Source organism: Pipistrellus hanaki (genome assembly GCF_964339955.1).
Source record: "Pipistrellus hanaki genome assembly, chromosome: 2".
Taxonomy (NCBI): domain Eukaryota; kingdom Metazoa; phylum Chordata; class Mammalia; order Chiroptera; family Vespertilionidae; genus Pipistrellus; species Pipistrellus hanaki.
In genome coordinates, this window is record NC_140504.1 from 85,887,762 (window position 1) to 85,905,326 (window position 17,565).

The 17,565-nt window shown below is 35.6% G+C and overlaps 1 protein-coding gene across 1 annotated transcript in view; it reads left to right on the forward strand.

The window, feature by feature from the left end:
- Positions 1-17,565, forward strand: part of GBE1 (1,4-alpha-glucan branching enzyme 1) — a 284,975-nt gene that overhangs the window by 113,430 nt on the left and 153,980 nt on the right. Inside the window, exons 4-5 of the mRNA XM_084875638.1 lie at positions 14,774-14,899; positions 15,725-15,860. Of these exons, the coding sequence (XP_084731764.1) occupies positions 14,774-14,899; positions 15,725-15,860 (262 nt within the window). The remainder of the gene's footprint in view (positions 1-14,773; positions 14,900-15,724; positions 15,861-17,565) is intronic.

Genomic DNA, 17,565 nt, shown 5'->3' on the forward strand with positions numbered 1-17,565 from the left:
TTAGTTAGGTATAGCTGATTTTAACTCTGTAGAAATTCTTGAATATTGTTCTTTTCATTTGTAGCTTGGTTCTTCAATGTCCTTTTGTATGAATGTCTCCAGTAGATTACCCTTTGGACCACTGGAGGCGGTAGTTTTTAAAGATGGGTTGCTATCACCATCAAAGAGGAAGAAATCTCTGTATTTTTATTTTTATTTTTTAATTTAATAAATCTTTATTGTTCATATTATTACAAGTGTTCCTCTTTTTTCCCCTCATTACTCCCCTCTACCCGGTTCTCACCCCACCCTCTGCCCTTACCTCCCCCCCACTGTCCTCATCCATAGGTGTATGATTTTTGTCTAGTCTCTTCCTGCATCCCTCACACCCATTTCCCCATGAGAATTTTCAGTCCACTCCCTTTCTATGCCCCTGATTCTATTACAATATATTCACCAGTTTATTCTGTACATCAGATTTTTAATTCACTTGATTTTAGATTCATTTGATAGATATGTATTTGTTTTTCATAATTTTTATCTTTATCTTTTTCTTCTTCCTCTTCTTAAAGAATATCTTTCAGTATTTCATATAATACTAGTTTGGTGTTGATGAACTCCTCTAGCTTTTTCTTGTCTGTGAAGCTCTTTATCTGACCTTCAATTCTAAGTGATAGCTTTGCTGTGTAGAGTAATCTTAGTTGTAGGTTCTTGCTATTCATCACTTTGAATATTTCTTGTCACTCTCTTCTGGCCTGCATAGTTTCTGTTGAGAAATCAGCTGACAATCATATGGGTGCTCCCTTGTAGGTAATTAACTGTTTTTCTCTTACAGATTTTAATATTCTCTCCTTGTCTTTTGTTCTTGACATTTTAATTATCATGTGTCTTGGTGTGGTTCTCTTTGGATTTCTTTTGTTTGGGGCTCTGTGTGCTTCCTGGACTTGTTAGTCTATTTCTTTCACCACGTGGGGGGAGTTTTCAGTCATTTTTTCAAATAGGTTTGCAGTATCTTGCTCTCTCTCTTCTTCTGGCACCCCCATTATTCTGATGTCGGTACACTTGAAGTTGTCCCAGAGGTTTTTTACACTGTCTTCAATTTTTTGGGTTCTTTTTTCTTTTTGCTTTCTGGTTGAGTGTTTTTTGCTTTGTATTTCAAATCTTTGACTTGATTCTTGTGATCCTCTAGTCTGCTGTTGGGTCTCTGTATAATATATATATATATATATATATATATATATAAATAATTTCAGTCAGTGCATCTTTAATTTCTAGTTGGTCCTTTTTCATATCCTTGAGGGTCTCACTAAATTTATCGGCCTTTTCTAGGAAATTCTTGAAAAACCTTTTAACTGTGATTTTGAACTCTATATCTAGTCATTTGCTTTTCTCCATTTGTTTAATTTGTGATCTGTTTCTTTGTCTCCACATTTTCTCTGCTTCCCTGAGTTGGTAGGGTAGCTTTGTGTGCTAGGTGTCCTATATGGCCCAGTGTCTTGGCCTCCCCAGTTACCTAAGGTGGACATTCTTGGTGCACCCCTTTGTGGACTATGTGTACAGTCTTGTTGTAGTTAAGTCTTGATTGTTGCTGGTATCACTGGAAGGATTTGACCTCCAGGCCAATTGATGTGAGGATCAGCTGTGACTATGCTGGGAAAACTTCTGTGCTGGGGACAGCCTTATGGGATAAGACTTGAAAAATTGCAAAAGCCTTTGTGCTCAGCTTTGATGGGGTGGAGTCTCAGGGCTGAAAAGACAGTCTTGGCTTCCCGTCTGCCTTGCCCTAGAGGCCCCTGGGTCTCAGTGTCGTTCGGTAGTCACTGTAAGCATCTCTAAGAGTAAGCAACCCTCGAGTTTCGCCAGCTGCCAGACAGTCCAGTTTTCCCCTCAATGAATCTGCATTCCCAGATTCTAGCCTGGAACTGGAGTTCAACACAATGGGGAGCTTCCGTTTCCCACCCTTTAGAGAAAGCCATCGGTGCATTCACCAGTCAGTCCTCTCTTTGTGTACTCACACGAGCACCTTTAGACCTCTGCCTTTCACGGCTCACCTGAGTTTCGGCCTGACAGTCCAGATTCTCCCTCCCCCTCTCCCTCCATATAAGCCTGGGTACCCAGGGTCTCACCCGGAATTTGGATTCAGTGCATTTGGAGCTGGGGTTCAGTGCAGTAAGGAGCTTTTGTCTCCTTCCTGCTAAAGCCAACCAGGCACTTAGCTGCCTGCACGCATGTCTCCGTACCTCAGCCTTTTGCAGCTCCTCTGATTCTCTATGCACTTTCCTCTTTCCTTTTAGTTGTAGAATTTTCACTCAGCCAGATTTCCTGTGGTTCTGGTTGATGTTCACTTTGTCTTTTAGTTGTAGTTTTGAAATTGTTGTGTGAGGCAGCAGTTTAGGTGTTTAACTAAGCCACCATCTTGGTTTCTTCCAAAACTTAGACTTTTTTATTCTTCCCCAATCTCTGTATGTTTAAATAGCCCAAAGAGAGAGGCAGGGTCTGATCTGCAGCCTCCCTGAGAGCTGTTGATCAGCTGATGCCTCTCTGTTTCTCTCTAGGCTGCACCAGGAGCCATGCCTCTGTTTCTCTCTGAACCTCCTAGGGAGCTGCTGATCAGCCCTACCTCTCTGATTAGGCCTGTAGTTTGGCCTGGAGACACTGGCATAGAAACCAACCAATCAGAACCAAATCTGGGTGAAGTGCCAGTAGCAAATGGTTGCCTAGGATGTGGAGCTTTTGATGCCTACTGGCATAGGAATCAACCAATCAGAACCAAATTGGCCGGCATGGGAGGTCAATTGGGGGTGAGATCAGGTTGGCATGAGAGGGTCATTGCAGGTGAGATCAGGCCAGCAGGGGAGGGAAGTTAGGGGCGATTGACAGGCAGTCAGAGGCAGATAGGGACTATCAGGGAGGCAAGCAGGTAGGTGAGCAGTTAGGAGCCAGTGGTCCCAGATTGTGAGAGGCATGTCCTACTGCCCATTTAGGCCCGATCCCAGGGATTGGGCCTTAACCAGCATTCCAACATTTCTCAAGGGGTGGGTCCCTGATTATAGAGCATGCAGGCTGGGCTGAGGGAAACCCCCCCCCCCCCCCATGCATGAATTTGTACATCGAACTACTAGTTTAATCATAATATAATTCAAATATTTATTTTCTTTGGTCTTTTTACTTCATTCATTAATTTTCTTTTTTTTAATTTAGAAACTGGATTATATATTTTTATTCACCCCAAAGATGCAGTATATTTTGAAAGGTTTGATTTAAGTGACTAAGTAAATTTGTGAACATTTTGAGTAAGAAGCTCTCAGGTGCAGCATTTAATATTTGTAGTTTTAATAATCACTGCAGGAAGTGGATAATATTCTGTCTCTATTTTTTTTGGACAATACTAAATCTTATTTTCAAATAAGAATAACCAATAAATTTAGTTACCAAAATGTCTGTGCTCTGAATCAGTATTTTTATTCCAAAGTCTAAACAATGTAAGACTTATGTTATGTATTTTTTTTCTACAATTGAGAGCTCCATGAAAGAGTTAAGAGTGTCTTTTATTTTATTACTGTGGATCGTGATTATATATATAACTGTGCTCTTTAGGCAATTAAAATCAAAAGGCTAAAATAAACACATAATTTAAATTTTTAAAAATGATTTTAGTTCAGTAACTCAGTCATTAAGTCCTATTTGAGTATGTCACTTATGTATCAAATTGATACATTTATGCCACTGGAGTTATATCTCCCTCTTTTGGAAAGCCAAGGCATGGCATTTTTATTAAAATTAAATTATTTTTCATAGATTATCAAAATTTAGAAAATATGTTTCCTATAACTTTGGTGTTAGTTTTCTGTCCTCCATGACACTTTTTAAATAGTAAAAACCTGTCCTTTTATCATCAATACACTGGTCCTGTAGTTCTTTGTCTTTTGCTTTCTTGGGTCTATCTCTTATCTCCTAAGGCACTGGAGTGCAGACCACAGAATCAGAAATAAGGACAATAGGCAGGGTTGTGGTAATGGATAAAAATAGGACTCAAGAAATCTTTATTTTAAAATGTTTCTCATCTAGTTCTCATTGCACATTCAGGGTTGAAAACAGTTGCCAAAGACACACATGTATAAAAATCTATTCTCTTTACTGAATTCAGGAGGAATATGTTCATATTCCAAAAATGTCATAGTTCAGTGTATACAAATAAATTTCAAGTGTTTAATTCCTTCTGTTAAGGTCATGGGGACAGTATAATACATTGTAGAATGATAACGATGAAAATATTATTTTCCTCTTTTTGTTTTAGTGCTTCCAGAAGTGAATCACATGTATCTAAAAAATAGACTGTTCATAAATATCTGTTTCCTGACTGCTCTCTTTATTTGAACATTGATTCTAGAAATATTTGAAATGTATTCACAGATTTTTTCTTATATCCATGTATTGTGAAATATATTTTACTTATTATTTTTTTGTCCTTCAAAGCTAGATTAGTATATTTTAAATATGATTATAAAGTATTCATATTTCATTTTTCTTTAGGAGTATTTTTAAAAAATATATTTTATCGATTTTTTACAGAGAGGAAGGGAGAGAGCTAGCGAGCTAGAAACGTCAATGAGAGAGAAACATTGACCAGCTGCCTCTTGCACACCAACGTACATGCCCCTGACCAGAATCGAACCTGGGACCTTTCAGTCCGCAGACCGACTCTCTACCACTGAGCCAAACCGGTTTCGGCTAGGAGTATTTTTTAAATAAAAATATTCAATGCTTTTTCCCATGAGATTTTCTTAAAGGCAGATTTTATTTTATATTTGATCTTTCAATGCTGTGCAAGAAAATTACACTTTATAACTATTTATGTGGGTATTAGTTTTGGTTATGTTTAATAGAAGTATTTGCACTTTGACCATATGTGCCTTCAAATAATAATGAATAAAGGTACCCTTACAGGACATAATTTTTTTCTCATGTTAAAGTATACACTGTATAGTCTTTTTATGATTTAAATATTTACATTTAATCTGAATTTTTTTTTATTGATTAACACTGTTAAATGTATGTAAAATGTCAATATTCATATTTAATCCTGTTCAGTTTAAACATTTTTGTTTGTTTTTTTTCTTACTGTTCAGTCTGTTCATTATTACTGTCCTAATATGCCATAGCTGTAAATTTCCCTAAGTGACTCAGTTAACCTTAGGTCAGTGTGTCTCACCATGTGGATATGCTCTGTGATTCAAGTCTCACATAGAAGTTAGGTGGGTAATTCTTTGACATGTGCTTTATTAACTGCACTAGAGGCCCGGAGCATGAAATTTGGGCATGGAGGTGTGTGTCCCTCAGTTCAGCCTGCACCCTCTCTAGTCTAGGACCTCTTGAGGAATGTCTGACTGTTCATTTAGGCCCGATCCAACTGGGCAGTTGGATATTTCTCAGTTGCCCTCTCACAATCCAAGACTGCTGGCTCCCAACTGCTCACCTGCCTGCCTACCTGCCTGATTGCCCATAACCACTCCCCTGCCAGCCTAATCAATGCCTAACTGCTTTCCCCTGCTGGCCTGATTGCCCCTAACTGCCCTCCACTGCTGGCCTGGTCACCCCTAACTGTCCTCCTATGCAGGCCTGCCCCTAACTCTCCTCCCCTGCAGGCCTGGTCACCCCAAATGCCCTCCCTTGCTGGCCCAGTCACTCCTAACTGCCCTCTTTGCCAGCCTGGTCACCCCCAACTGCTCTCCCCTGCTGCTTTAGTCACCCCCAATTGCCCTCCCCTGCAGGTCTGGTTGCCCCTAACTGCCTCTCCTGTTGCCTGGTCCCCCCTGCAACTGACCCCCCATGATGGCCTGGTCACCCCCCCCCTGCCCCCCAACTATCCTCCCCTGCAGGTCTGGCCCCTTCCAACTGCCCTCCCCTGATGGCTTGATCACCCACAGCTACCCTCCCCTGCAGGCCATCTTGTGGTGGCCATCTTTGACCCCAGGGAAGCGGCCATCTTGTTGTTGGAGTGATGGTCAATTTGCGTATTATCTGTTTATTATATAGGATTGTCTAAATTTCCTTGCCTCTCCTGAGAGCTAGTCAAACTTGGTGATCCAATTTCATTGGCTTTCCTATGCCTGTACTATCTATATAAAAATGGGAATATCTATGTTTAATAATTTAAATTCACCTGAACTAGAAAGGCTTTAGGTAAATAGCTCTATTGTGAAGACTCCTATTGTATACCACCACTTCTACCCACTATCACTCTCTCTCCCTCCAGTGCCAGAGTCCATTATCAAAAGGATCACATTTGCGCTGGTAGGTTTGGTTCAGTGAATAGAGTGTCAGCACATAGAGTGAAGGACATGCACCTCAGTTGCAGGCTGGATCCCCAACCCACATTGGAGTACAAGAAGGAGGCAAGCAATTGATTTATGTCTCTCACATCAATATTTTTCTCTGTCCCACTCTCTTCCACTTTCTCTTAAAAAAAAAAAAAAAATCAATGGGAAAATATCCTCAGGTGAGGATGTGAGGATTTAGAACAAAAAACAGATCACTTTAATACTTGACTATCTTTTATGACCAATAAGAATGCTGTAAAAATCAGTTGACAAGAAATTATTGTTGATAAGAAATTATCTAAATACATACCTTGAGTTATATCTACTATGTAGTCATCACCTATTTCCTATTACACTCTCTTGTTTCATTATGTTCTCATTTCTTGGAGGTTGTACTTATTCCCTGTCAACATTTTATACACATATTTGTACTTTCCTCCCCCTAAAGCCATCCATATCTGGCAAAATCCACATCTTTTAGAATAAAAGAGAGAAAAGAGTTATAGCGTTGCAAACTATATTATGAGGCCTTAATTTATAAAGAATATTTAACATTAGGAAGAATTCTTTTCAACATTGCCTATTTTCTTTAATAATCTTTTGTTATATTCTTAGAGATATTATTTTAAATGTGTATTAAATATATAATTATAGTTTTTGCCAAAGATTTTATGGTTTTTAGAATTATGTATTCTATATCTAGTTTTTGGAATTTCTATTGATTTATTCTATAGCTGAATTATTCCCCCTCCATTTTATAACTGATACTCCATTGCAATAATACTTAGAGTGACTGCTGGGGAAATACATTCTTTTCTTATGATTAGATTTATCACTATATAGACTTTTGTAATTATACTTAATAAATTATTCTAAAGAGAGCTTTAACTCATCTTACCATATATAATAACACCCAACCTAGCACTTTTGAAAATACTTCTGACACTTTTATTGACATTTTACCAGATTGTCACTCTGTTTATTTAATAGAATTTTAGCCTTCACTGCACATGGATGAGTCTCTTTGAAGCACACTTTTTTCAGTAATGAAAACTCACTGCTTCCCCTCTCTCCCTTTTCATAGCTTTTTTCTCTTTTATTACTATATTGATCTTTCAGTATTTTGGAAGTTTAAATTTTATACTTTTCTATCATGTGTAATTTATTTGTTTTCTTGTCTAAGACACCTAATCAATCTTTACCCAATTACAACATTTCAGTATTCTTCCTATTTTTTTCACTTTGGAATAGTTGTTCTCAATTACTCAGGGATATTGTTTTCAATACCTGATTGTAAACCTCACATAATCCTTTTGGTTTTGGTTTTTGTTTTTAATGGCCTCACTTTGTAAGATTTTTATCTCAGTCAAAGACAGTAACAGAAAAAATAGTTATATTACTTAGACTAGAAGATTGGGGAAATAGGGTAGAAACCTTTGGGAATAAAATTTGTCTCTAAATTATTCAATATATAAACCTATCCTATATAATAAAGGGCTAATATGCAAATTGACCCAACAGAGGAATGACCACTCACTATAATGCATACTGACCACCAGGGGGCAGATGCTCAACATAGGAGCTGCCCCTTTGGTCAGTGCACTCTCACATGGGGAGCACCATTCAGCCAGAAATTGGGCTGACAGCTGCGAGTGCATCAATGATGGCAGGAGCTGGCAGGGAGCAGGTCTACGTTGTCAGCGGAACATTCCCCAAGGGCTCCCAGCCTGTAAGAGGTCGCAGGCTGGGTTAAGTAACCCCCACTCCTGAGTGCATGAATTTCATGCACCAGGCTTCTAGTTTTTAGAATAAGAAGCAACTACTGATCTTCATTTGTTTCTTTTTGACAATATTCTGCAGTTTCTTCAACCTGTAAGTATGAATCTTTCTATCTCTGTAATTCTATAATTAGTGTTAAGTCAGGAGCAAAGTAATTATGAGTATTATAACTCAAAAATTGTCTCTTTTTGTACTATATATGAGTGTACTATATGCTAAAGTTTGTATAATTTGATCTGACACTCGTTTTTGTCACATGTCAGATTTATTGTCCATAACAAGTATTCTTAATTTTTTCTTTCAAGGAAAGATGTAAAAAAAAATATCAGTGGCTTTATTTCTGTTAGGGAAATCTTTATTCCTATTGAAGTTGTTATTAAATGCAATGCTGAAACAATTTTTGTTTCTATTTAAAAATACAACAGAATTGTGATAACATGTTTTTAAGTAAGAAGTTCCCATACAAAGCTAAATAATGGGAATCAATGAAAATGTATTAATGGTATAAGGGCTTAATCTCCAAAATTTACAGGGAACTGATACAACTTAACAAAAGGAAGATAAACAATCCAATAAAAAACTGGGCAAAGGACATAAATAGACACTTTTTGAAAAAGGACATACAGAAGGACTAGAGACATAGGAAAACATGCTCAAAGTCACTAATCATCCGAGAGATGCAAATCAAAACAACAGTGAGGTACCAATTTATACCTGTCAGAATGGCTATCATCAACAAATCGACAGACAAGTGCTGGAGAGGATTCAGAGAAAAAGGAACCCTTTTGTAATCCTGGTGGGAATGCAGACTGGTGCAGCCTCTGTGAAGAACAGTATGGTGTTTCTTCAAAAAATTAAAAATAGAACTTTCATTTGACCTAGTAATCCCACTTCTAGGAATATATCCCAAGAAAACAAACACCAATCAGAAAGGACATATGTCCTTTCTGATTGGTGTTTGTTTTCTTGGGATATATGTTCATACCAGCACAATTCACCATAACTAACTAAGATTTGGAACTAGCCAGTGCCCATCAGCAAAGTGGATTAGAAAACTATGGTATAGCTACACAATGGAATACTATGCTGCTATAAAAAAGAAGGAATTCTTACTATTTGCAACAGCATAGATGGAACTAGAGATCATTATGCTAAGCCAGTGGTTGGCAAACTCAGTCAACAGAGCCAAATATAAGCAGTACAACGATTTAAATTTCTTTTGAGAGCCAAATTTTTTAAACTTAAACTTCTTCTAATGCCACTTCTTCAAAATAGACTCACTCAGACTGTGGTATTTTGTGGAAGAACCACACTTAAAGAGCCAAAGAGCAGTAAGTGGCTCGTGAGCCGCAGTTTGCCAACCACGATGCTAAGTGAAATAAGCCAGTTAGAAAAAGATAAATATCACATGATCTCACTCATTTGTCTAATATAATGAACAACATAAACTGATGAACAAAATAGAAGCAGAGACATAGAAGTATTGAACACATTGTCCAAACTATGAGGAAGGCGAGGGTGAGTGGATATGATATCAACTAAAGGACTTGTATGCATGCATATGAGCAAAATCAAGGGACACAGTAAGGGGGATGAGAGCTTGTGCTTGGAGGGGAGGGTACGGGGGAACAGGTCAATGGGAGAAAAATGGAGACTTATATAATACTTTATAAATAATAAATAATTAAAATAGTATATTGCTTTTGAAGTTCAACTGGTTTCTATCTTTTTTTCTTAATTAAGCTTCTAACAAGGATATCACATATTCTTTTCTTTGGCACAGTGTCCAGTACTATGTAACATAAGAACTTAAGGAGCTTAATCTGATCATTTAATCTCTTTTCTACCTTCCCTAACCCTTGAACATTGTAGGTTGTATCATAAGGACATGCTGATTTTCAATGGTGATTCTATATGTAGTTGGGTTGTGTAAGGTTATTTGATTAACTGAAAATTATGAAACAAAGATGGGGATCTTGAAAATGTATGTATGGACTTTGATATACAGGTAAATCTTACAGAAAAAATTTAAAACATTGAAATACTAGAATTTCATACTTATATAAACCATGGGAAAATCAATTATAGCACATATATAACTCTAATTCATATAATTTTACTTATCTATTATATATCATTCTATCAAAGTTTATCCATAAAATGGCCATTTACACATATGGGATTTATTATTATGAGAAAACTGCCTTGATACATTTATTGGTATCTTGATTTTCTTCCTCATTACTTCAAAATTAACTCAAAGTTCATAATGAAATATTTTTTTAATATCAGATAGTTTTCTTGATATTTCTAATTAGAAAATTTAAAATGAAATTTCTTCAATAAGCATAATTATAATTATAATTTTTTCCAACTGATCTTCTATTTATTTAAATAGGATCATTTTTGTAAAATAAATAAAATATGCCAGGTATTGGGTTGAAAAAAAATAATCCTGTAGCTTTTTCCTTATGATAATTATAGAGCTTTTATTTGCATCCTATAAAGAGTGATTCTTTTTGTTCCATCTCTGAAAATAATTTCATGCAAATAGGCTAGCAATAAAAACTGCTTATTACAAATTCACCTTTTGAAGGGTCTCCTTATCAATTAGGAATTTCAGCAATATTTATCCTGAAGGAGTTTGCTTTTCCTGGGAATTGTCAAAAAGACTTATCTTGTTTAATGAAGGTCACTGAAAGGCATTGGTATATGCTTGTCTACTTTTTGTGAGTAAGAAGTTAATAAGAGATAAAATGTGTTATTTAGGCTACTCATCAAGATGTCTTTATCTTTTAACTCTTTCTGGCACTGATATAGATGAACTAAATTTAAGTACTAGGTATACCGATTAATAATGCGGATTTTGTAATCAAAGAAAACATGATAATTTTGAGAGAAACATCAAAAGTGCTTTATTCAAAGTAATGTCCATCGCTAGCTACACATTTCCCCCATCTTTCAGGTAATTTTTGGATACCGTCCCAATAGAATTTTTCTTGTTTTGAGGCAAACCATTCAGAGACTCAATTTTCCACTTGTCCGTATGTTTTGAAGTGCTGTTCAGAAAGTGTGTGTGCCATTGATTGGAACAAGTGGCAATCTGAAGGAGTAAGATCTGGTGAATATAGTGAGTGGGTTAATACTTCCCAGGCAAGATCTTTTAGCATGTTTTAACTGGTTTTGAAGTGTGTGATGGTGCTTTATCACGAAGCAAAGTTTGCAGAGTTTTCTGGCATATTCTGGCCGTTTTACAATCAAAGCGTGGTTCAAATTGATTATTTATTGTTGGTAGTGATCAATGTTAATGGCACATGCCAGGGTTGTGGTCTTGATCCCCAGTTGTGGACATGCAGGAGGCAGCCAATAAATGATTCATATCATTGATGTTTCTATCTGTCTCTTCCTTCTTTTCCTGTCTGAAATCAATAAAAAATATAGACTAGTATATAAAAAATTAGATATGATATAAATTTGAGGTAATTTAAAAGAAGAAGATTATATTGATTTATAAATTAGAAATGAACTTGCTTGGTTATTTACTTTGACCTGTACCTCATTAAGTAGATATCTTTAGTAATATATTTTTTCAAGACCTTTGTAAGTAATTCATTTTGAGAAAAGGTGTATATTCAAAGCGTATTGTTGTGCTTTCGGTAGTGAAATCTGGGAAATTGAATTATATAGTTGAATATCTGTTTCTTCTATATGTTCACTCATGAAACCCAGGGTTACATTCAATAGCATTTTCCAGAATATGCTAACATATCTTACCAACTGAGCATCTCCACTGTGTTCATATAAAATTGTTGGCTACCTGGAGAGCATCTTATCTCAGTAATTTTCTAGTTCATAGGAGCAATATTTTTGGCAAGAAGCCTTTCAAAATATGTTTCCAGAATGAGTGAACACACACACACACACACACACACACACACACACACACACGCACATGCACACGCACACACACTTTTTTCCCCCTGTCTTCACTATTTTATCCAACAACTTATTATAGTGTATGTTTGAGTTTTAAATGACATTTCTAAATAAAATTTCACTTCATATAGTTCACTCTCAATTTGGCTTTTGCACAGGTAGAGGTTTCTTTTAATTTAATAATGTCTTTTGATAATAAATCTTCCATAAGTCAAAGAGATAATTTGGATCATTAAGAAAGAACCTAATAACTTTTTTTATAATTAACATCCAAAATGTAATAGTTTTACAAAGATCTATTTTCCTATAAAATTTCATCAAGATATTATTTTCATTAGTATATTTATTTAAAATGATTTGATAGATCCTTAAAGTTCTGTTTTTAACATCACTATATTTAAGGCACACAATATATCTAACTTGGTTATTAGCACACCTCCACAAATGTGTTTGCAATTATATAATTTATCTACTTACAAGCCCTACTAAAATACTTATTTTTTCCTAATTTTTCAGAAGCTCTACAAGTGAAACAAAGTGATAATAATATAGTAGCATACAACTAGAAAATAAAAGCTATTAAAATATCTCTATCCAGAGACAACCAGCTCAATATTTTGTCTGTCTTTTTAAATACTTTAGTCTATGAGTTCGTGTGCATTTTCATTAGGAAATGTAGCACATTATTTTTTATAACTTGAAAAAATTCCCATCCGGTCCGTGTGCTCACTGGTTGAGTGTCAGCCTATGAATCAGGAGGTCATGGTTTGATTCCTGGTCAGGACATATTCCTGGGTTGCCTGGGTTGCAGCCTTGATCCTAGTAGGAGGCATGTAGGAAGCAGCCAATTGGTCATCTCTCTCATCATTGATGTTTCTCTTTCTCCCTCTCCCTTTCCCAGTGAAATCAATAAAAATATCTAAATTTTCTTGCCTCCTTCAATGCATATAATTCAATAGTACAAGTTTTAACAACCACATATTATTCAGTCATTTACTTCTTGCTAATAAAAGTAACACTAAGATTAATAGAAAAATATATAATTTTGGGGGCATCTTCCTAATTATTTCTACAGGGCAAATTTCTATAACTCAAATTGCTGAGTCACTGAGAATATTTTAAATATTTGATGCATATTGCCAAGCTGCTATTCAGAACTGTTATACTATTTTATACTCCAGTTTCATCATGGATCTGCCTTCTCTATCCTAAATTGTGATTTGAAGTCTATTAAGAATAAGACAGTGAGTTAGGGAGTTCGGTGTTCACTGTTTGCCTCTGCCACTCAGTGACTTTGGGATTTTGGCAACTGACATAATTTCAGAATTTATGTTATAAAGATTCTATTGAATCAAGTGAAATATAACTATGAATGTCCTTTCTAAATTGTAAAACATTATATAAACATTTAATTGCCAATTAATTATACAAACTTGAGCTTTTCTCTATTAAAGGAAACTGAAGAATATGCCCTCTCTCAATGCTTAGAATATTGTATAGTTCCTGATCTAAGAACTTTAAAAAAAGCTCTAATTTCAGTCACTTGGTCACTTAGTTCATGTAGCTTATTTTTAAATGTAACCATGCTAATAAATTCAGTCCTCTATTTCATACTAAATCTAAAATGATAAAGTGAAAATTGTATTTGTATTTTACTCTTATTTATTATTGTCCAGAGGCCCAGTGCATGAATTTGTGTACAGGTGGGGTCCACCCGGCCTGCGGGCAGTTGGCCGGATGACTCCGCCCCTGGTAGGGGTGTCGGGGCCTATCAGAGCAGAGCCGGCTAGGAGGTGGGACCTTGGTCAGTTAGCTGACTGGCCCTGCTCCTGACTGGGGTTAGGGGTGGGGCCGAAGGTGGTTGGCTGACCAGCCCCACCCCTGGTCAGATTCCCAGTTGAACTCCCAGTCTTACTCCTGGTTGAGGGGACAATTATAAAAGGCTAATATGCAAAATGTCCCTGTAGGAATTCGACCGAGAGACTGGCAGTTCTATATTGCTTGCTATGTATGACATGCGCTGACCACTGGGGTGGTGCAGCTGAAAGGAAGACCCCAGCCAGCAGATGGAAGTCCTTGATTGTCCCTGATTGATGGCCAGGCCTAGGGACCCTACATGGGCCTCTAGTTATTGTATAGGATAACAATATTGATTCTATTGGCAAATAAAGGAGTGGGTGGCTAAAAGGTAAAATGTTTGGTTTTATGTGGTAAAACTACTACTTGAGTATAGAAGAATTTGAAAAGCATTAGAAAATATTTGCAGGGTAGTGTGTGTAAGTGTGGTATGATATAGGCATTAATTAAACATTTTTTCTTCTTAAGCTTCTTGAAAATGTTGTAATTATTTGCTTTGGAAAGGAAAAGACATAGATGGTGATATAACTCACTTGTCGCTTTTTTATACAATAGGGTACGATTATTTCCTCCTGATGTTTGATTTATTGACTGCAGTCCCCAAATAATATTCATGGCTTATTATTATGTACAGTATGTTGACTTTAATTAACCACTCTAATGATTGGTTTGCAATCATGGAAATTGTATAGAATCATAAATTATTCTAACTGGCAGTAACTTTAAGGGTCATATACTATAGCAGATGAGAAAAGCAAGGTCCATAGAATTTAAACATCTTTAAGGTCACACATCTGGATGGTAGTTTAGATTTTACAATCATTCTTCCCTTCTGTCTTATAGCAGTCCTCAAAAACTATTGTGCATTATCTTAAAACAATAACATTTTGTTCTCTTTTTAGGTAGTTATTAAGAGTAAAAGTGGAGAGATTTTGTATCGTATTTCACCATGGGCGAAGTATGTGGCTCGTGAAGGTGATAATGTGAATTATGATTGGATACACTGGGATCCCGAATACACATACAAAGTGAGAAAAACACATCTTTAAATAAATGCTTATGCCAATATTTTTAGGAAAATTAAATTTTATTTTTTATAATTTTTATAGTAATGTTCAACTTTTCAATGCTGGTTTAATATTTTATGTCATACTGTATCTGTTTGCTATACATATATCGGATTCATCATCTGTTGCCAATGGAGTATGAAAATGAGTTTTGTTTTATCATCTATTTCTGAGGTTGAAGGGGGAAAGAAAACAAAATATATACATAGTGACCTATAAAGAATAGTAATTATTATTAAAAATCATAAACACAATTTCTGATTCATCAAAGACTCTTCAGTGATGTAATATTTCTCCTTGTCATGGGTTAGAAGCACTATCATATCCTTAAGAAAAGGAATAGTAAGGACATTTCATAATTGTATTGGTGAGTGTAATTATTAAGATTGTCTTATTCAAGAATTATAGGTATCTTTGAGCTCACTTTTTTGTCCTCTAAGTTATTAGAGCTTGTTGATAAGTGCTTGGCATTTAATAATTATGTATGCATTTCACAGATGTTATGTTTTCTCTAGGGCTTAGGCTCAAAAATATATCTTCACTCAATGATGAGGCAACTGATACATGATTTCTCTTTTAAAAATAGATTCATTAACATGATTCTGAAAAGTATTTGTTTCCTAAAAGAAAATTTAATGGATGTAGCCATTCTTTTTTTGCATGTGAAAACATTTCAGGAGTATTTATTTGACTGAGCTGATCTACTGTTTTACTTAACATGCTTAATCAGCTAGTGTCTTACCTGCCTTTATGTTCTAATTGTGTATCTAACTTTATATTCTGTAGTTTAAGCATTCCAGACCAAAGAAGCCAAGAGGTGTAAGGATTTATGAGTCTCATGTGGGAATTTCGTCCCATGAAGGAAAAGTAGCTTCTTATAAACATTTTACATGTAATATACTACCAAGAATCAAAGACCTTGGTAAGTAATAACTGTGATTTTTATTCAGATAAAATTTTAATGAATCTGTTCTCTTATAAAAAAAAAAGCTAATTACAAGTGTCTCTTTTTTGTGTTAAGAGATTAAATATGTAATAGAAATGCATTTTATTTTAGGCTTCTCAAATTGCCCTGTAATAGTGATAGCATAGAAAAGAGAAATGGGATAATAAGAATTCAAGATATTATTCCAATTTCAATTTTAAGTAATATGAACTAATAGCTTGCAAAGCTGTAGATAAATATGTAAGCATAATTACTTTTTACAGAAGAGAACTTTTATCACATTAAGTGGTCACTGAGTAAAGTCTGTTCATTTTAGTTTGTTGGGGAAAAACTGTACAGTTGTAATATGACTGGAACATGTTATATCAGAGCCATTATATATACAGCTCTTGTCTGGATGACATATTTGACAAATATTAATGGTGCATCTTCTGTGTGAAACACATTGTTGTAGATGTTTGTGTTTGGGATTGTAATGACACAGGTCTGTCTTCATGGGAATAAATAGAATGAATAGTGTACTGCTGAATCATTGATTCAGTATGTTTTAAATCTGTTTTTTTATAGGTATACTTAAAAAAAAAATAATTTCACAGCATATTAGCACCTGCTCCAGTGGCTAGGCAGCAATATAAAAGTATAGTTAATTATTTTGCTTTTGCTAGGCAGTCCAAATTTTGGCTACAGGAAAGTTTTGCAATTCATGGTTAAAGTTTTCCCTTATATATGGGTCTTAATTATCTGTGATAATGAGGTCATGTTCTGGAAACCAAAGTTAAATAACTGTTAGAGAATATAATATTGATTATATTTAATATATATTATATTAGAACCATTGTATTTGAGGTGTTCTTCATTTTATAATGTAACAAAATTTAAAAGTATTTATTAATGTATTTTATTATAAGTAAATAATCAGATAAAAACCTTTCTTTTAATAAAAGCAGTGCCTATTTTTATTTGTTTATTTTTAACAGTGTAATAGTTGCATATGTATTTTTATGGTTACTTTGTTTTTAATGGCGATACTGGTTTGCCATTTTAACGACTGATACTTATCTTTCCTTTTCGAATAAATTTAAAGTGGAAATGGTGAGTTAAAGGGAAAATGTGTAAGCAATCACACAGGTGATATACACATGCCACAAAATCATGGAGATGGTATAAGGATTGCTGAAGACAGAAAACACTGTCTTCAGCAATCCTTATGTAGCCAAAGGCCACTGTGGACCAGCGTTCCTCTGTTCTGGCCGTGACTGTGCTGATGTTTTCTCTGTCCACTGCTGCTCTAACATCAGCAACCAAGATGTCAGAGAAACACAGCACGGTCATACACCACCACTCTAGGTTGCACCCTGGCTTGACAACATCAATCCAATTATACTAAATGCTTGAATGGAGCAATAAATCCCTCAAAGCATAGGATATATCTGAAAAGGGCTTTATCTGCAGAGCCAACAGTTTTAAATTTATTTGCTTAAAAATAAGTCTTAAAAAAAACTCACTTGACAGACCTTACATTTTAGGAAGCAGAGCGACAACTGACCAGTTCAGCATTACACATAGGCATGACCTAAACCTGTAGGTGCATGAGAGAGGGGGCAGCACATGGCCAGGTGACATCCTGGCCCAGGGACCTGTGCCAGGGTGTCCCGAGGTTCTCCTTTAACTGTGCAGCTCA